We start from the raw sequence: 22,702 nt of genomic DNA on the forward strand, positions 1-22,702 counted from the left end.
GAGAAATTTAAATTTGACCTCCCCAATGCACCAACGATATTCACTTTCTGATCGAACAAGATACTGAAGTTGAAAATCGTAGCATTATTTCGACTACTTATCGTGTACACAGACACAAAAAAAAAAAATTTAAAAAAAAACACACATCATTGTAAAATCAATACATTCATCGTTCCACTCAGAATCTATAAATTCACCAGATGTGACAAATGACTGACAATTAATTTCGTTGTTTGCTAGATTATTATTTGAAATTAGTTGAAGTCGTAGAAATATCATATTTCAATCACCTAAACATAACTATTCCTTGTGAACTATTTAAATAATATTTTTTTAGAAAAAACAGAATGCACCAACGATATTCACTTTCTGATCGAACAAGATACTGAAGTTGAAAATCGTAGCATTATTTCGACTACTTATCGTGTACACAGACACAAAAAAAATAAAAAAATAAAAAAACACACATCATTGTAAAATCAATACATTCATCGTTTCACTCAGAATCTAAAACAGATTTCACATTATTTTGTATTTTAATGATGGGCAAAAAATTACAATAACTCTAATATGGTTAGGTGATATTTAATATTTATAAACCAAGATACAAAAATGTGGGTCGTATTAATTAGTCCTATATAAAAATATACCAAGACTGAATAACAATAATATAAAAAAGAAGACGGTTCCAAATCTCCGACCATCTCGCTGAAACACTCAATCCTGAACCTATCAACGTCTTCAAGCTCATAAAATTCCTAGCAGAAACGCACCTTATTAACAAATTGTAAATTGTAAATAATAATTAACATATATTTCCAGTTTGATGAAGTAATATTTTTTATTTTATTTTACTTTATTTACTTTTTCTCTTGTGATCTATTATTACTTATAATATTATTAGTAATAATTTAATACCTATATGATGGCTATATGTTTCTTCAATTTTTAATATTATGTAATGCATTAATATTGTAAAATGTATTTTACGTTTTAACGGACACAGATGACGCGAATAGGATATTTAATAAAAAAAAAAATTATAATAATATGAAATAATATTATACATTTATATAAATTAGGTTGGTACCCATACTACGTGCGATTTTAGACTATTAGGTATATTCCAGAGCGCTGTAAATATTAATTTTCCATACTTAATTTTAAAACATTTTAAAAACTAGAAATTCAATGGTTTGGTCGTTTTTCATTTATATAGATATAGTCAACACTTTAACCAGAGTAATCATTAATAATAATAACCTACACAATATATATGGTGTATTCCAACTGCATGTCCAGGACTTAAATTTAAGGGATTATAATTTATTTATCTACAACAATATATAAACTGGTGTTTGCTATATTTTGGTAGAACATTAGTAAACAAATAAAATATACAGTTATACTGTTATAGGTAATATGCTAATAAAAATACAACCATGAAGGTTCTAGTCTTAAAATAATTATGTCAATTGATTTTTTAAGTCTTTAAAAATACGGAGGAACGGTAACTATATAGACACACTATAGCTCATATAGCTACGGCTAAGCCCTCCACCCACCAGTTTTAACAGTCTGACAACAGAATCAAATAAGTAATTTCAGTTTTTTAATTGTTGGTATCAAAATATTTTCGGACATTTAATATTTAAAAATCAGTACCAAGCAACAAAATACTCGAAATAGCTGTATTATAATATACCTGTTGTAGGCTGTAGTAGATATAAATAGACGATGAGATTTAAAATGTAAACGACTCTGAATGATATTTTTAGACTGAATAAAAAATGAATTATGAAATTTGTATAGATAGAAATAATTATCATCTTCTGTGGTTTGTTATCATCACGATTTAACGATCAGGATCATTAATTATTATAGTTTGTGTCATGTAGCAACTTGCAACTGTGGCTGTAATTTGTACTAACTAAAACATTTTGAGGTGTATAAATTATTATTTCTAATTTCTACATTATACCTAATATAATATAACTGCCAGGTCACTCAAAGATGGACATCTTATGCGCAGAGAAGAACCAGTAATGTGCTAAACCCGCGAAGAACCTCTCACAGTCAAGCACCTCCCTGTCTACTGTCGAAACCATATAGATACCAGAAAAAGCCTAGAAATGCCTGACAACCTCTTTGAAACCTTTAGCCCAATATAAAACAACACAAACAAAATCATCATATTTCTAAAACATATTGATATGTACAATTTTATCTATCTAAGGAAACTATTACAATATTTATGTGTAACAATTTTTTTTTTTTTTGTGCAATGTAGCGTTTTAGAAAAATTAGATGCAAATGTCCATCCAGCAATCCCTCCCCTAATTACGTTCCCGGGTAGAGCGTATGATGATTATAATAATGTCTGTAAAATACAATGAACGACACTCACGTTAAGCTTGCCTTCTTTGATCAGATCGCCCATTTGTTTGTACGCCACAAATTCGTTGATCGTCATTTTCAATCCGATCAATTTACCGACCGCTTCGCACTCGCTAGGATCGACTCCCAACAGCCAAGTGACGGGTATCAAAATCTTGCCCAGTACGTACTGCGGGCGGATAATCGATCGATTAATAATATAAATTGCAAATCGTTAAGGTAATAATATAGTTGTAATTTTTTTTTTTTTTTGCGAACCTCGAATGTTAGGTCATCTAGCCCGACTAAATGTCCCAACCACGATATTATTGCGTTGATGAACGCCACGAACGACACGAACGCCACTATGTTGGCGACAATCGCTCCAATTATTTTCAATCCAAACTGGGCCCCTTTACAAGCCGCGTCCATTACGTTACCCTCGTCGGTAGTCCTGTAACATTGTACAATAATATTAACATAGTGCGATAATGATGATATAATGAACATATATTATTATAATGATATGATATTAATATATATGTATGCGGCCCATAGGTGTATAATGGTGGGAGGGGGGCTATCGCCCACCACCCCACTTAGGTACATTTCTGTTAGTTACATATTTAGAATATAGTTTGTTGAGTACCAGAAACATAATAAGCCATATAACCCCCTATATAAACTCATCACGCTCGCCTATGATGTGGCCGCAATATCGTATTTAACAGTCGTTTAGTACTTTAGTCAGTAAATGCCGACGGTGCACCTCTCCTAATATGTTTATACGGGGACTCACCTAAGTATTATATAGTTCGTTTTTAAAATTTGTACTACAAACAAATAAGCCCTAGAATTAGCCTCCCGAAATTTAATGATTTTACTACTATAATTTAAAAGCATCATAAGAGTATATCAAGTATAGACCTGAGCTACAGCCCCCAAATTGTAAACACTATTTACGCCAATGGATCAAGTGATGTAAATTTGCAGAGAATGCGTTGCCTTACTTGTTGGTGGATTTTAGTTCTGTTATGTCTCTCCAATAAAATATACGATTCACCCTCATCGCCAAATGTAACACACGTAAAATGTACACTTACTTTTTAGTACATATCTGATCCACGCTATTCATTGATTTTTCAGTTTCTGGAAAAATCAGTTTGGAGAAACTTAGCGCAGTTGGAGCTGACATGACCGATGCTGTAATTAGGTAGGCCGGATCAATGCCAAACGACGTGTACGCCGCGAAAACAGTTCCTAATTATTAAAGCATACAATCATGTTAAATTTATATTATATACATTTTATACTTCACGGTGGCGTTGCGATAACAAACAATAGTACCAAACACACTTTGATAAGACGTTAAAACTTGAATAAATATTTAAAAAAAAAAATCATTGATCAATGCTGTTGCTGTTGCCTGATTAAAATATCATTACGTTATGATTTCTACTTTTTTTTTTGTAGCTACAATAATTTGTATTACCTATACCAATATTTATAATTATGTTCAGATCAATCATACCTGCTACTGTTGAAAATCCTCCCATCATAACGGCATGGATTTCTGATTCTGTTAGATCAGGTAAATACGGTTTAATGATAATAGGCGCTTCAGACTATATAATAAAAGAAAAGTTTAATTTATTATTTTGCAATATTGATATATCTACAATAATGTTCATATCGTTTATGGCATGACGGTATAATATTATTATCAACATTTAAGTGAAATAATGTCAATATTGTACCTATTTGTTCTCCTATAAAAATAGTTATCTTGTTTAGTATGCTTATTACAATATATATTAATATAATATGATGTTGATTTGATATTTGAAACGAAGGGATATTTATTTAATTCAGTATTATTCGAGTTGCCTTGAGAATTAAATAAATGAAAAAATAAAATGTATTATAAAATACAATCTTAAACAGGACGTGGGAAAAAATTGTCCTTAGCATTTTTCAGCGTCCGTATATAAATTTACCAAATTTAATTTAATTTCTGTTACTCTAGGATTTAAATATAAATAGTTATTATACGATAATGACGATAACGGATAAGCGATGACCTACCGATTTTTCCCAACTAAATTTGAAAGACGCTGTATATTAATTGACACGTGAAAAACAAAAGGTGATATTATTTACATTATCCGTAAAATTATTTGTATAGGTGTTATTTTTGTAGATAAATAGGTAAACATCAAAGGAAATTGAATGCATGTGATCCATTTTATTGTCGAACAAAATAATCTGACAAGTTATGAAGTGTCCATAAAGGACGTCACATAAAAATTAAAAACCATGTGTAATGTAATGATTTGCGTTTTTAAGTTGTAAAAATGTTTAATGTAATATGTAAATAATCTTTTTCTTAAGTTAACAAAACAAATAACAATAGTTCACATTTTACTATATTAGAAAATGTAGTATCATAGTATTTATTAAGCTATTAATCCATTGATATTGATTTAATTTAAATGTGTCGTTCATTAATAATTTTTTATCTTACAAACACAACATGACGATAAAATTATATTGATCATTACCATTTTTATTCAAACAATTTATAATATATTACAAAGAAAATCAAAGTAGAATGGATGATACGAATTTTAAATTTAATTAGATAAAATGCATTATTCTATTATACGCTTATATTAAATCTTACTATAAAACATAAATATTATTTTCTATGAAGCGTTGTCGTTACTTAAACCACATATTATTTTGTATTTTACATCTTTTGTATAAACAGTAAAGGCATAACATATTATTTTGAGCCCCCTCCTCCTCCTCCTCCTCACATTAATTGTATTATTATTTTATATTATCTATTTAAATACTATAACATACATTTTAAAAATTATTTACTAACAGACTTCGTAAAATAAAAAGTTAGAATTTTTTGTTTAACTGAGTAACAATTTATAGGTTTATAGGTTCATACACGGTTTACAATCATCTATAAAATTGCGGTGCTGCACTGCGTTCAAATCTCGTTCCAAACACGGTCTAACCAGTGAAATGCATACCGGATTTAACATGGAGTGCACCGAGTTCCACCAGAGTGCGAATTCAGTGTTGGGACGGTTGTAAGGTTCATTTATTGACCGTTCCACTAAAGTGCAAATTCGGTGTTGAGACGGTTGTATTGGTTGAAATAACGAACAAAAAACACAGAAAAAAAATTCTATCTAACTCGGCCCGCTGCAATTTAATTCTGATCTCGGCGGGATCGAACCTACGACCCCCCGGGTCATCCATACTACCGCCTAACCTACCTGCCTCTATACCTACTGAGTTGAGAACTGGAGTCAAATCTATGACTCTCAAGGCCGGGGCTATATATATTTCAAAAGAATGGTATAATAAAGGAATGATATTTTTCTAAACAATATATTAGCTAAGGAAAATATATAAAACAATAAAATAATAGGTAACGCAGAACCGTATTTTTCAGGAACGGTATCAATTAGAAAAATATTGCCCCCCCCCCCCCCCCCCCATAGGTGTATTTTGGAAAAGGTTTAGTTTTTGTACGACGTTTCTGAAATTCAAGATTTGTATAGTTTGGTGGTCGGTGATCAAATTCTGCGTCGTGTGTCGGGGCCATAGAAGCCGTTTTTCTTCGTCTTTTGGGACTTCGAAAGTTCAAAATGTGCGTTTTTGGGGTTTTTTGGTTGCGGCGAGTCGTTTTTGTGTTGGATGTTATAGAGGACTTTGCGCCGTATCGATGGGTACCGAGATAGAGGTTATCCGACTTTTGGTTCGGAAGTTATGATTTTTCGTGTGTTTTTTGTACTTCGAAAGTTACGTAGTTACGCCTATTTTGGATTTTGGGTTTTCGTTTGATCATTACAAAACTCAAGATTCTGGTCTTTTGGTGTACAAAAAGGTGTTCAAAAAGGCTCAATGTTTGAAGTACGTACGACTATTATTTCACCCGTAATCGAAGTAGCAAAAAGTTGAAAAACGCAATATGTGATTATTCGTATAACCAGACGTTTCCTTATGGTATACGTCTGTATAAAGTTTAAATATAAGTTATTTTGACTTTTTTCACATTTATTTCAGTAGGCGTGTAGCTCATTATTTATCAATGTAAATCAGTAGGTATTTATAAGAATAAAATATTGAAACCTATAAAATAAGAGGTCAAATCACTCTAATATATATTTGAGTTAACAACACAAAATTGGATGTACATTTTAAAGTACTAGCTTCTTCAATATAGGTTGTATCGTCTTGAAATCTTCAAGGTTCAATGCAGTGACACCTATCTAGATAAAATTTCTGTTCTCAAAAAAGCCGCGTTTCGTATTTAAGTTTGAGAAATTGGCAAAACAAAATTTCACACCAATTTTTTTTGTTGAAAATTCAAATTTTGATCACAACATTTACCCCCCTTTATAATTGAGTTAAAAAACTGTTAAAAACTGGTATCTGGTCTAGGGACATTTTTGCTTCGATCCTCGAAAATTTTATAAATATAGGACTTTTATTGAAGGATTTATAGGTTTTTTTGATATGTTTTTCAAATTAATTTTATATATTTATATATTCATTATAAGTTCTATCTTTAATTATCTATGTTTTACAATAAAAGTTATATCGATTTTAATAATTTTATCAATATAATAAATTAAAATATAGAATTATTGAATTTTAATAAAGTACCTAATTTGAAATGTAGCACGGGCCAGTTAAAAATAGTACGCGGACCGCCGTAGTGGCCCATCCCTGATAATATAAAGTGATCAAAACCATTTGAACAAGTATATTTTTCTATATTTTAACGATTTTATATATTACCTACCTATTATGGTAACATAAATGGTTTCCTTAAAAAGTTAAAAAACAAATACAATAGCATGCAGCTAATGATTTAACATATATTATTTTATCATAGGCAATATAAAATAATTATAAACTTATATAAAATTAGAAAAATAAGAATTATAGTTGAATTTTAAAACGTTTATTAGTATTTAAAAAAAAATTTAATAATTTATTTTGGAAGACTATTACTAGTTTTGGGCCCCCCGAGTTGCGCTTATGTGTACATTTAATATTTAGCCTTGCACAGAGGTGGACTGGCTAAGGTTATCCCCCCCCCCCCTCGGTTTATAATGTTCTTCGTGAACCGTCCAAACACGGTTCAGTCCATTTCACGGACCTGACACCAAAATATTATTTCCCTCGGTTAATTATATACCTCACGAACGGTCCAGACACGGTACGGTCAATCGAACGGACTAGGCACCATACAAAGTTTAAAAACAGTTCAAAATAAAATTAGCACTCTCCATGCACCTATCGGTCTGTTTAACCGACCTCAACCCATGAAATTGTTACTCGGTACTATGCTCCACGCGTATTATTTATAGTTTATACTAACTTAATTGGTTTTTTCAACTATAAAATATTATATGAAAATATTTTTCTCGAATTTTTAAATAGATACACACATATTATGTGACCCTTTTATCAGAATTAGCTTAATAAACTACACAAAGAGTTGTTTATATATAAATATTTTTTTAGATTCTGAGCGGAGCGATGAATGTATTTTATTTTAAAAACAAAATATTGATTTCCTTTCTTCAGATTTCTGTACAATATTTTAATTTATAAAACGTGTAGGCTTTAATTTATTACAAATAACTTATGCATAAAGCCATACGTTTATAATTTCTCGTATCGGACAAATTCACTTACCATGCCTAAGAACACGCTAGCACAGGTGTTGACTGATTCGGCTGCTGTCGTTCCCAGCAATTTTTGCAAGCACCATCCTAATTTTATGACTATTGTCTGTATGATCCCATAGTAAAATAGTATTTCAATAACAAAACACATAAAGAATAACACCGAAAGCACCTGTAATAAATTAAAAATGTCATGTTATTATATAGTTATTACTATTATATTTGTGTCAAACAACCACAGTCTTACATGAGTAAAATAGGTATATTATGGTTAAAATCCCAAATTCGTGTATAATATAATATTTTGATAATATTACTCGTTCGACAATGATAGGTACATAAAGAATATAACGAGTACTGGAGATTTTCTTGTGAAAATAATGTCTCAAAAATCAGGACTAAAAAACGGGTGACGGTCAAATTACCTCTAGAAGAATATCATCGGGCAAAATATCACCGAAAATATATTTTTGGTAAAAATATTAGGAATTTAAATAATTGTTTACTTCATTAGACGATTATTAGATTATGAACGATTAGTTGCAACGTAAACGGCTTTATTAATTTAGTGATTTTATAACTAAATTATTTCCTACTGCTGAGAAATTTTTTAAAAGACATTTTTTATAAGAAAAATATTTTTCCGGATGTATATTTTATCGGACATATTTTTTACCCAAGATATTTTTCAGAAATATTTTTCCGGAGATATTAATTTGTCCTGGAACCAAAACAGGACCAATGCATTATTTAAAAAAAAAATTGTATGTGAAATTATTATCAAAATATAATCTGTATATTTTATAGAGGTATATATAGGTACGTGAAACTTTGTCATCATCTGTTCACAAAGTACAAAATGAGCTTATAGAATCTATATCTTAAGATAAAATCTTATATTAAAATTCAAAGAGCACTAATATTACCAAACGGCAAACAGTCATAATTTTATAATATTTCTAACTAACTCACGAAAACGCGTCGACTGATCAACGATACAGATAAATGAGGTTATAGTGCTCCAATAATTAACTTAAACACAAAATATTGGAAAGTGATACCTAATTACCAACCACATTTAATTCACAGTTTATATAAATCGAATGGTGTGAAAAGATTTTAATATAAAATATTATATTATATATTATATAATAAAAAATAAATATAATATAAAGAATTATATGGTTGATCTTTGAAATTTAATTTCCACTCGGCTATAAATGAAAGTCCATGCAAAATAATATCCTAAGCTCAGCCTTCAAGGACGAAAAAAAGTATTAACATAAAGAAACTAGTTTAGAAACGAAAACTATAAGACGTATATATTAAGTAGGTACTATAATACTGTGTTTCACCAAAATGTTTTTGCATTGTATTATTGAAACAATATTTGTTAAAATATTTATATTTTATTATAATTAATTCAGTGATAGGCAGATATAATATGATTTGATTTTTTACAATAAAATTGAAAATATCTCCTTTTGAAATACCACGTACACGTAGGTATATACCTAACTATTTTGCTGCCATGACGAAAATGTTTAACAGATTAAGTAATAGATAAAGGAAAAGGACTAACATTAAAATATTGTAATTTTATATTCATGTTTCTGAATAGCCAAAATATTATAATATATAGTATATGCATAAGAATACGAGATGCAATAATGTCATAATATGTAGGCCCCGTGGCCTTCGATCATAAATAAATAAATAAATAATATAAAATACATTAATATGATTAATATCTTTCATGATGGCTTTTCACACGATCGATCAATTATAATATTGTAACAACTAACATGAACGGTCGAAAATATTATATCACCACGAATATAATATTAAACGACTTAATGGCGACATATAATATATCAACAATACTAACCTTAAACGCGAATACACCATAATTGTCGATTAGCTCATTTCCGTACGTCACCTTAGCTCCAACGTAGGCAAAAGAGAAAAACTTTTCGGCCAACTCTCCGACAGCCTGGACTATGGATCGGCCGACCTGCCATCGGATGGTCAACATTCCTATGGTTATCTGCGTGGCTAGACCGGACGCGACCGTGGTCCAATTCACGTGACCACGGTGTTTGGAAAATATGAACCCGACAAGAACGAACACGCCAAGTCCGGCCAACGGCACCAGCCTGTGCCGGTTATTTTTTGTGTCGAAGAAAATGAATAAAACAAACGACCCCAAGAAAGTGCACAGCACTCCGATTCTATATGGGAAAGAAATAATATGATATACAACACGTTAATTATTTAATTTTATTTGTAATAGATAGGTAACTATAATAAGTTATTAATATAGGTATAACTACTAATGAAAACGAGGAATAACAAATTGTCTGGAAGGAATAGTTGCTCAATGGCTACTCAATGGTTACCACTTACCCCCCTGAAGGAACGGTTACTCAAAAATCAAAAATGTTGGGAATGCAATTAGTTCTATAAAGGATTGGAAAATCAGTATCTAATCCTTATGTGTTGTTTGCACGTTACTATGAAACCCAAAATTGGGTTTCACCAAACTTTGTCCTCACCGCTACGGGGTTTTTTTTTCATAGGTTTACTAAAATACAGTTTTAACAATTCAAACAATTACAATTAATTTAAAAAAAAAACCGAATTATCATATTTGCAAACCTGTAACACCTACTGAAAGTGGCAACACTAGATTTTAAATAGGACGAGAAAATACTGATTATTGAGACCCAGAAAGGGGTATCGTCTGAAAATTATTTTAATTAACATTTGGTAATTTTTTGAGACTCATAATGGTGGTTAGCTATATTTTGTAAAAAACACCGTGGCGCTCAACGTGTTAATTATTATGATATAGGTATTATAAAATATATAGTTAGTATTTTTATACAGTTCGTTTTTCGGTACCAAGACATAATTATCCGTGTTTAAAACGCACATGGCGTTGATTAAATCCAAAAACTTTTAATAAAAACCGAAATGTTGCTGGGAACTTGCCTTTCCTAGCTCACTTCAAAGAGGATGTAGCCTACTACTGTTGAATTATCAGCCTCAGTATACAGAACTATAGACGACAGACGTAGCTATACCTACTGTACCTACCTAATTCAGTGGATATTATATTATGGTGCATATCCGTTCGAGACTATTTGACTATATTTTGACGGACCACATGCTAAGTTGGTAAAATATCATAACTATTTACGGAGTATTTTAATTCAGCAATAAAAACACAATTATTAATCATTATTCATTCTAGTAAAAGTTTTTAAAACGTAAAGACATAGGTAACATATAACAATTATTATAATATAAGTGTGACATCATATAAATACACACTCATAATAAATAATAATATAACTAAATAGGTACTTAATATACCAAAGTATGGAAAAAAAAAATTTCCATAATGTATTCAATTATGTCATTTATAGGTTAATCAGTGCAATTCACTTTAATTATTAATAAGTAATCAGATATTTACTATACGTTTATACATGTGGTTTTCGAATTTTCTTCGAGTAATTTTTATATTTCTGAATATGAAAGTGTATATTATTTAGAAATCAACAATAATGCAAGTGTCCTCTTGCTTTAACTCTATGTAGTGCGTTTAGGGAAACGATTGACGATGAATTATAAAAACATATTATCAAGACAAGGTATTCAATGAATAGACAAAACTATTTAAAACCTTTAGCATACCAATAATTTTTTTAAACAGTTTAAGCAGAAAATGATAAAAAAAAGCAATTAAACCATTACTGTAAACACAATATTATATAAAATTCAGTTGAACTCTAAAATAATAATGTCAATTATCTGATGAAAAAAAATGAACTAAAATGTGTATCTTTATCAGTTCGATTAAACATTAAACGCTTGGGTCCATGAAAAAATGTATAATATTATAATATGAGCTGATTTCTGTATACGTTTTGTAACTGTGGTGATATACCACGTGGATATTGCAGTTCTATATTTTTTAAGTCACGTTAAAAACTGTATTTAAATGTATGTTTACATCCATGTGAAGTTTACACAACGATATTGAACAATTTTCGTCGCTTATTTGTATAATTTTCACGTGCACACTATTTTCAAACGGCCAAGTTTACCGCACAGCAACAAATTCGACCGTGACCGATTCGACAATAAATTGAGTAATTGTATACTATGTACATTGTGCATACAAGTACAGTGTGTCTAAAGTCAAAGACAACACTTGATACTTTTGTACAATGACCTTGTTTTTGAATTAGGTTGTTTAACAATGTCCCGGGTCACTGCAGTAATAGGACGGGTTACCATTTAGGAAAAATATTTATTTATTTTTTTTTTGGTAAGTTTCAATTAACGTTTTTGGTTTAATTATTTTAGGTTGTATTAATTATGTTTAGTTATTTTGAATATTTCATAACATAAATATTAAAAAAATATCAACTAATTATATTAGGACAATTCGCTATAAACAAACACTCAATAGAAGTCTGCGGGAATATATACGCTTCGGAATAGGTATAGTTGATAAACCGTGAAAAAATATTATAAAAACTATACAATAATAATTAAGTATTTATAGTATTACTTGAAGTGCTCGAGTGGCAATAATTTCACGAGTTTCCCTGCATGTATCAATGTGAACATGTATTTTACTGGCAGCACACCGTAATAACAGGTGGCCAAGACGATCAGAAGGCCCAGTCCGTTTTTCCAACCGATGTCTTTTACGTCTGCAATACGCGAATATGACGAAAATGATAAAATATGTATCATTATTGTAATTATACTCATATATACAAGGTGACTTTTTAAGCATACTCACCCCCATTTCTCTCCTTAACAGTACATTTCAACAAATTCTGATCTTAAGAAATTATTAAGTGTACCCAAAGACCATATTTTCTAAAATCTGATATTTTTGGTACCATATAATGAGTGTCCTGTGGTGATACAAACTACTATTTTTCAACCCCTCTTTTTTATTGCAACTTATTCAGTGAGTGATTTTCTTGAAAATGTTGAAGTCAAAATTCTAATGGATAGTTTCTGAGTTATTAAAATGTTTATACCTAATAAGGATAATAATACGTCCTGGATAAAAAAAATACCTTCTGAATAATTAAATGTGAAAAAAGGGAGTTCCTATTTGAAAAATAGAAGTTTGCACTGTCACGGGATCATCCCTAGACGTTAAGTAGTAAATAAATCTCAAGTATTCAAAAATATGGTATACAAGTGTATTTAAAAATTCAAAAAATCAAAATTTGAATACATGCATAATTTAAGAATAAAAATAGGGTGAGCATACTTAGAAAATTATCTTGTAAATGCAGCGGCGCCGAAATCTAAAAAAATTATAATTTCAAATACACCAAAATTTGACGTATAGAGAAAACCATCAAACAAATATCAAGCAGATTCGCATAGGACATAGTAGGCCACAACTACCACCAATCCTATTTCTTCAGCTTTTGTCTTAACAACACCTATTCATGAGGCTCGGCGCCACTGATAATATTATGTGATTAGGCTTGGGCACCCACCGCTCAAATACCAATGGTGTATGGCAGCCAATATATAAGCCAAGACCACAGCGTGGCACAGACATTTCACCGCTAATTGTTTGTTGTCGCTGATCAACAATCGCGGGAAACGCAAATTCATGGTCTTTTCAAATCCTTCTATGCACACCTTCGGATGAGTACCCTATAATATAATAATAACATGTGAATATTATATATGAATTATAAAAATTACAGGTCGAGTACCTAAATAATTTTTCTGCGTAATATCAATATTCAACATGGTAAATGGTAATATCGGAAAAAATCAATATAATTTACTATGCCACGTGGACGACAGAAATGAAACTATAAATTGTAAATAGTATTGTCCAAAACGTTTGTATAAATACAACGATCAAAGGACCATACGATTCCTTCCACATACCTACCTATAATATTATCGTGTTCTGTAATAATAATTAATAAACTCGTTTTTATTGCTGTTACATTTTAGAGGAGTTCATTCGGAAATTCAACCTATCCACATGGTACCTAATGGCTAATTTCAATTATAATAATATATTCAAAGCACGATAGGTACCTATGTACAAATTATAATATTATAATATCATGTCAACATCAATACCACACAGTTGGCGCAGTTAGGCAGCTTACTCGTCAGCTTGTGTATATTTGTGACATTCGTCAAAATGTTAAAAATAAATGAAACAATAATAATATTATGGATTAGCATAATATATTTTCTCATGTGTAATATTTCTTGTATTTTAATCTTCTCAGTTTTAACTTTTAAGTAAAGCCAAGTCTGATTAAAGTCGTACTTCAACTATTCATTGTATAATGTGTAGTAAATCAATAGGTAACATATATTTAATTGGTCTGCTAACACGAGTATGGTGTACGTGGGTTGAGGCACAGGGGCCAAAGTTTTAAATGGGGCCCCTGTAAGAAAAAAAAATAATGTATATTATAATATTTGGTATTTATTATGTTATAATAAATATATATAGATATTAGTTACAAAGCAATAAATAATGAATAATATATCACTTTATTTATAAATTATAATTTACAAGCTTTTTTCCTCACTAAATAATCATTGATTTTTTTAGGTGATTTATGTAGTGTTATAGCCTATAATGAAAAAAGTGATGGACAAATCTGAGGCCCTTAAATAAATTCTAACTATCGAGGCCCGGGGGCCATGCCCCTCCTGGACCCCTCTTAATCCAGGCTTGCGTGGGTTGAGGAATTACGAAGATACATTACGTATATGACTACACGTATTGTTAGAGGTTGTTTTTATGTTGTTCCAATCACGAATGACAAAATTAACACCATATAGTACGAATATGGGTATGTAATCCACGTGCAGATTTTTTTTTCTAGAATCTAATTTAGAATTACAGATAAATTGTTTCACACATACGTGAGTTTCGAAAGAGATGGTTGTACAGTCTTGGTTGTTTTCATCTATATTTGTTTTATTTTCTGTATTTGTCGCCATTTCCATGATAAAACTGCAGAACAGGTGGTACTATAACGGCAAAAACGAAAAACAAATAATATAAACTATTCGTATACAGTTGTTGTACCTAAATAAATATTAATTAGATATTATTATGCATATGACAGCATATCGAAAAATGTAATAAGAATAGTGTTCGCATCATTAATGGTTCAACACTGATCACTGATCACACTGTAAACATACAGATTTATATATTCAAATTCTACGTTAAAAAAGTTGGTGGGGATTTCATAAAATGAAATCCCCGCCGAACTGTACACCAGTTTTGTGACGCAAAATTTTGGATAACCATGTAGCTCTAATGTTATCCATACTGACTACCGAGTAATGTGTATAATATAATATACTATATATAGGAACACATGTTCTATCGATTTTAGTAAATACAATACATTTTAAAAAGTTCTGTGATTGTGCCTGATTTAATTAATTCTGTATAAATCGTCTGACAATTATTATTATACACGCATGTAAAATCAACGAGCGCTGAATAAGTATATTATAGTTTTTAAGCAATCAATTGTCTGTAATTTAAAATCATTAATCGGTGTAGTTAAGTCTTCAAAATAATTTATTTGCATTATAAGATGGTAAAATTTTTCTATTTCGAGAACTTTTAACATAGATATGTTTGTTTTAACAGATTTTTTCAAACGCTTTGTTGACATAATATAAACGAATAAAATGTAAAAAGTACTCGATTCCCACTAGATATAAATATTAATTAACGTAATTAATAATATAATTATATATATTATACCAATTAATGATTACTTATTAACACACATTTATATGATTCATACATTTTCTTCAAACTGGAAAATATCGAGTAGCATGCTACGTTTTTTAGATTCTGAGTGATGAAAAAAATTTAAAATCGATGATCACAATTTTTTTTTATAAGCACTTAAAGTTCAAATATTGACAAAATACGTAAAAATGACGAAAATTTGCAAATTATTTTGAGTTAGAAATTCATAAAAATTTTTAGTTACTAAATCTAAGATTTGAAAATGTAATACAAGATCATTCATAAGATTGTCTATCTTTATCAAAAAAAAAATATCTTCAAGCAAAGCAAATTAAATTTTTATGGGCGTTTGAATTTCATATTTTTACAAGATTGGATATTCACTCCATTTCTCACGTAGCGGATTTTGTTATTTCGTTGTAATTCAAAAACGAATAACTGTAGATACATGACAATTTCACTGAATGTTCATATTTTCATTTTCTATACACGATAACATTTTGAAAATAATTGAAAATACATTGTCAGTTTTCAATTTTTTTAGTTTTTTTTTCTATAAATATCAATAAAAATGTATTAGTTGAGTAAAAAAGCATGAAAATGTAATACAAGGCTCCTGATATATTGTTACATTAGCAGTTGAAAAATATTGAAAATACATAGGCACAGTTTTTTTTTTTGTAAACATTTAAAGTTCGAATTTCGACAAAATATATCAAATTTAAAACGTAATAATTATTTTTAGTTAAAAATGTATAAAATGTTCAACTTTTATAGCTAAGGATTAAAATTTAAAACAAGGTTCCACGTAAATAGGTTATATTATATAAATTACTTTATTCACAATAATATCATCAAATATACTTAGTAATATCATAGGCTGACTGACCGTTTTCGCTCAGAATCGTTTTTCTAATACAATGATATATCATTGAATTCAAATTTAACACCATCCATTACAGTAATCCACTTGTAACCTACTGTACAGCAGAGCGACATCCACTTACCCACCTTTTTAATGTTAATTATTACAGTAAAAATAATAATTTTAGTTTAATTATTAAAATATGAACTTGTTTCAATAAACATAAACACAGTTTTAATATAATATAATATTTTCATAATCATAATATAATAACGTATTAGCAGTATAATTGTGTCATCTGTTTAATATAATTCTCCTTAATTATGTAAATTACGTTTACTATATACCGTTTATCCAATATTTTAATAAGCTGAAATAATTAGAATAATTGGGTTAGATGCATAATCTGCACCAATGATTCAATAGAAACAAAATTGATTAATTACATTAATAATTTATTATACTTACAATTTATTAATACAGCTTGACTTTATAAGCTTCGCATCGATGCATCAGTATTGTGTGAAAGTAGTAGAAAAAAAATTACATCATGAAAGAATTGTAATTTTCAATCATCTAAAGTAAATAAATCGAAAAAAACTGTGATGAAAAAAATACAGCTTACACGCTGAACTGTAATAAATTAATTATTATTATTTTAATTTACGTTTAGTTCGTCTTTTGTCTATATGAAAATGAACAACATCATGTGAAAATGTCAAAGAACCACATATGGTTTTTTAAACTAAGTATGATACTCCCATAATAAACCTACCACTATCAGAAAGTATGGTACTTGCAAGGATTGTACAATAGTTACGAAATTAAATTAAATTTGTCTTATCCTAGTGATCGCCTCTCCACATGACTGCGTTCTATCTATTTTAACATTTCATCATATAATCATAATGCAAGTCATTTACACTAACTGTATGGCTGTATATATATATGTATGTGCTCCTATTGAATAAACGAAAGAATTAGACAATTTACTAAAATACAAGTCTAAAGTACGATACACGAATGACAAAATTCTAGATTAAAAAGAAAAGTTAAATCAATACTTCGAATAGACTAAGAATTGGACGCACTAGGATAAAGAGTGATTTTCTGATGGCAAAATAAGATTCACTAATATACTATGTGGAACCTGGACAGTGGAGTAAAACTTACTGTCTGACGGAATGTCGTGTGTATCTAAACGGAACAATAAAATTGGACAATCAATGTAAAATACTTATTTTTGTTTTTATTAAATAACTTAGAAGAACATTATCGATCTGTAATAAAAAAAACAACAGCGTAAATCTTGTGTGGAAACTACAATGGTTACACGACGTGACAGAAAAGGCGTCTAGTGACTAACATTAATTCAGCTTGAAATGTTAAATATCTATTATAGTACTCTGAATGCAGCTCAGGAACTGGATTCCCCAAAAACTGAGACATTTCAATATTCTCAAAAATAAAAATAATAAAAAGTTAACTGTAAGACATTGAGACATAATAATCTATAGAAGAAAATTTAAAAAAATTATAATATAATAGAAATTAAAAAAACTTCGATCACTTTTTAAGGCTCAGAAAATTAAATCGTTTATTTTTCAGACCGCCAACATTCAGTTGGTGAATAAAGTTAAAGTAATAATTGAGGGGTGACATTCCAAAACGTACTATTGTCATAAACTTGATTTTCCAGGAAGATCAGTTTTGTTTTTGTTAAATAATGGAATAGATGATTAAAGTTTAATTCTGATAGCGCCTTCCCACCTTTTTTTCTATAAGAATCGATGCGTATCTCGATTTTGTATATTTTGACAATAGTACCTACGTTTTGAAATTTCAATTGTTGTTTGATTTTTTTTATATAATATAATTATTAATAATATAATATTTTATGCTCCTATACCCTTAAATATTATCAAATGTATCTCTATCTCGGTTATGGTAGTAGAGTTTAATAAAGGAACACGTATACATGTGGTAATATGTATGAAGAATGAATACAAAAATTAACCAACACATGAGTGGTTATATATTTTTTTTTATTGTTTTATTGATGGGTTAGGTATCTAATACGAAATATTTAAATTGAAAAAATTACCAAAAGTGTGACAGATACCTATGTTTGTTTTTTCACAACACAACATTATAATACCATTAATGAAATGTAAAAGCGTAGTATTAACTTGAAAACTAATTTGAGATTATATACTGTAAATAATAAATATATAATAAAATTATTGCTTAATACGAGGAAAATAAATCTAATTTAGTGTTTAATTATACTAATTAGGCATTGAATATATTTCGCAGCTGTTGTACAACGTATGGTACAGCAAATGTAATAAAATATTTTAGAGCATAATAATCGTATAGTGTAGTATTGCCATTTGCCAGACACAAGTTAAATGAAATTTGATATCATAATATGCTACGCATGTATATGCATTACAATAAAATATGAAAAGTATTAGACAAAGGAATGAGAACATATATTTTTAAATGTTCTTAGTATATGTAATACGCTATCATAAATATTTGTTTGAATATAATTGTGGATATTATATAGGTGTCTTGTGTCAATGTGTCATACATACACTCATACCTACTGGAAAGTGATAATAGAAAAAGATTATAAAATTATCGTGATGATATCACGAAAACATGACGTTGATTTCCTATAAAATTGTAACGTTTGTTTTCAAAAATATTTGAATTAAACGTGACTTAAGTGAGTTTTTAGAAAATTTAAAAATGTATTCTCAATATTATACTGTTATGTTTTTTTGTTAATACTACAATTTGATTACAGTATTCTGTCCAATATATTATTATTATTATTATTATTATTCAAATATAAATATGTTAATTATTAATATTTGTACAATGGCCGATTCACATAATATCGTTATACCTATTTACTAAACAGACAAAAGTTACAAAAAAATTCAAATCATGAAACATAATATTATGGTAATTTCAACCTATTATATAGTTATCGAGCAAATAGCTATAGTACCTACGTATCTATCACATAAAATTATCATGAAAATAAACGAGTATACCAATTACCAAACATTGAAATAATTAAAACCGAAAGAAAAGGGCCCTAATTCCTAGCACAATAGTTATGCACTTACTCTAAATACTGATTACATTATTATTATTATGGTATAATAAACGGTTTTCACAAATATTGTAATTCGTAGTCGTGTAGTAGCGTTGTATTACTATCGATAATATTTCCAACGATTCTTGGTAAAAGTATGAAGAAAATTTCCTATAATTCGTATAATATTAAAATACTATAGTGACATACTATTAAAACGAAATAATATTGTGTTGTGTACCTATACTATTACACGAGACGACCTTGGAGAGTAAAAAACACAAACAAACATGCGAAGTACGCGTGTACGTACATCACATGGTTCATATAATATATAATATAGCATGTCAATTATTACAAGTATTATACTTTAAAATATATACCACCATTGATTATAAATATATTGATGCCACCTATATATTGTGTGTCTAATATAAGAGGTAACTATCGTTAAGTACGAATAAAAAGCTGTGTATCTACTTAACACGTGTGGGAAACGATCGTTTCGTATATACAGTGGTGGGCTGAACTTAAATTTGAAATGACATATTTTCATAATTAAGTACTTACCACCCCACCCCTCCCCCCCAATTTTTTACTTTTACCAAAGTCAATAGGTATGTGAATAAAATGTGGCCGAAAGGGCCAAGAGGTCGGGCCTCAGCATGTAATTCTGCACCACAGTCTTTGAAAATTTGACTCAGCTGCGTTAAATAAATTATACTATTATGTCACACTGACGGCGAACGTTAAAAATAATAACATAATAATATTAAGAAATGTAATATCGTAGGCATGCTGCGTTAGTCAGTCATAATACTATTTGATTTTGCTTTGCTATTGGATTCTTAATGGTTTTATAAACCGATGTATTTAACAATATTTACTCTCCTCCGAAAACGCCTTACAGGTACGCCACTGGTGCGTAGGTATCTGGGTTGTAATACGACCACTAAAAATTGCAAAACGACCACTGGACGGAAAATGGTGCGAAAACTGCTTGTGACGTACACAGAACCATGAGGGGCCGGAAAAACCCGAAAACCGTCCAACGGGAGGCTATTGTAAGGATAATATCTATTTATTATACTAAGTATGTTATAATAGTCGACAGGTAAATATAATAATATTATTATGATTGTTTGTAACCTACCTATAAGAAATTAAATACTATGCGTGTTGCGTGCCCATAAGGAACGTCATGGAAATAATATTTTATCTGCGTACCTATACTCATGTAAACGTGGTAATTATTTTTATGTACCCACAATAATTATAATCACGTGGTTTCATCGGTATTTTATATTTTTTTTTATTAGCAAATTTAATTTGTAAGGCTTGTCGTTTTCATCAATAACATTATAAACACTGCATTACTGTACATTTACACAGCAACTGCGGGAAAATGAGTATAGTTAATAGTAACTATTCGAATTTATACTCCAAATGAAAAATATCAACACAAAACATAGGTGTATGCATATATAATATAGGTATCAATGTGTCATAGAATCATACCATTATTTTGTATTTAAAATGTGTACACATGGTTATTACTTATAATCTATTAATGCGTGGAATACAAAATTTCAGTCAATTTTTGAACTTGTGAAGAATTGTTTTGTTAGTTTGAAGTCAGTTACCTATGTGGCTACGTAAAACTACGTTTTTACAACCAAAAAACTTATTTTTAAACCAATAGTCTCGAACGATATTGGTAACTACAAAAAAAATTAATTTTGTGACAAGAGTCTATTGACATAAATGTTGTAAATAAGAGAACTTTTATTGCTTTAAAGTTTCATTGCTATTTATTCATACTTTAAAGTTTAGTTTTTTAAAAGTTATACAAAAATGCACAGTGTATTATGGATGAAACAGTTAGTTTTTACCTATAATGTAAATACATACAAATATCATATTATTGCATGAGTAATTGTATCTAAAATGCATGTTTATACTATGTGTAATATAACATTATCAACTTATCTAATGCACAAATTTAGTAGTTATTACTTATTGCTTTTACATAGTCTAAAACAATATTCATGTAACACGTTCTATTAAATAATTGTAAAATTCGGCAATAAAAATTTAAAAAAACTATAAACCAAAAAATGATATTACCTATGTATGGATGTATTTAATAATTACCAAATGAATATTTCTTCTTCTAAAACTTAGGTGAGCATTTCTAGTTTTTATCGACTACCTATAAATTTAATTAAAAATATGTACGTATTTTGAGTTATTTTTTCGTTTTGTCGTGTTCCGTTCAAGACCAGTTTTAAATTTTTTTTTTATGTAAAGATTAAAACAAAAAATGGAATACCTATCTACCTAATATCTAATGTTAAAATAACTCTGTGAATCTTTGACATTTCCGCATAATAATAGTGTTGTTTATAATTTCGATGATATGATTGTGAATATCTTAAACTGTTACCTTAGTAGTTATTATCGGATATACGTGCAGGTCATCGGTTATTATGATAGTAAAAAAGCTGCTGCAGTTAACGCCGAAAAAAACAATTTAAAAAAAAATTTAAACGAACTTTATAATATTTTAAACTGTTGCTTCTATTAACCGCTCGTCGAAACACACGGACTCATGATATATATCTGTGTGACTAGGTACTCGCGCTGTGTAACAGTCGGTACTTAAGTGAGCATATTGTGCACTGTTCTTCGAACATTGTACTCAAGGACTAACGCATCTACACACATATTCTATGTAGCTACTTGTTAACTGTGAAAGTGTATTGCATACACGGCGATTACGACCAATAAAACTGCGCTATTCGTTTAAAGTAATAATA

The 22,702-nt window shown here is 29.3% G+C and overlaps 1 protein-coding gene across 3 annotated transcripts in view; it reads right to left on the minus strand.

The window, feature by feature from the left end:
• Window positions 1–22,652, minus strand: part of LOC100162704 (sodium/nucleoside cotransporter 2) — a 26,273-nt gene extending 3,621 nt beyond the window's left edge. The window contains exons 1-12 of one of the 3 annotated variants that reach the window (XM_029490478.1): window positions 22,330–22,652; window positions 17,240–17,347; window positions 15,054–15,161; window positions 14,250–14,566; window positions 13,643–13,805; window positions 12,685–12,829; window positions 9,988–10,330; window positions 8,110–8,271; window positions 3,908–4,001; window positions 3,480–3,636; window positions 2,656–2,830; window positions 2,408–2,566 (exon numbers count right to left, since the gene is read on the minus strand). In XM_029490478.1, coding sequence (XP_029346338.1) covers window positions 2,408–2,566; window positions 2,656–2,830; window positions 3,480–3,636; window positions 3,908–4,001; window positions 8,110–8,271; window positions 9,988–10,330; window positions 12,685–12,829; window positions 13,643–13,805; window positions 14,250–14,372 — 1,521 coding nt within the window. In that variant the 5' untranslated portion in view covers window positions 14,373–14,566; window positions 15,054–15,161; window positions 17,240–17,347; window positions 22,330–22,652. The remainder of the gene's footprint in view (window positions 1–2,407; window positions 2,567–2,655; window positions 2,831–3,479; window positions 3,637–3,907; window positions 4,002–8,109; window positions 8,272–9,987; window positions 10,331–12,684; window positions 12,830–13,642; window positions 13,806–14,249; window positions 14,567–15,053; window positions 15,162–17,239; window positions 17,348–22,329) is intronic. The other 2 variants (XM_008191650.3, XM_029490479.1) reach the window with 2 other exon arrangements.
• Window positions 22,653–22,702: the final 50 nt, after the last annotated feature.

The sequence above is a fragment of the Acyrthosiphon pisum genome, chromosome A2, assembly GCF_005508785.2.
Source record: "Acyrthosiphon pisum isolate AL4f chromosome A2, pea_aphid_22Mar2018_4r6ur, whole genome shotgun sequence".
Lineage (NCBI taxonomy): Eukaryota > Metazoa > Arthropoda > Insecta > Hemiptera > Aphididae > Acyrthosiphon > Acyrthosiphon pisum.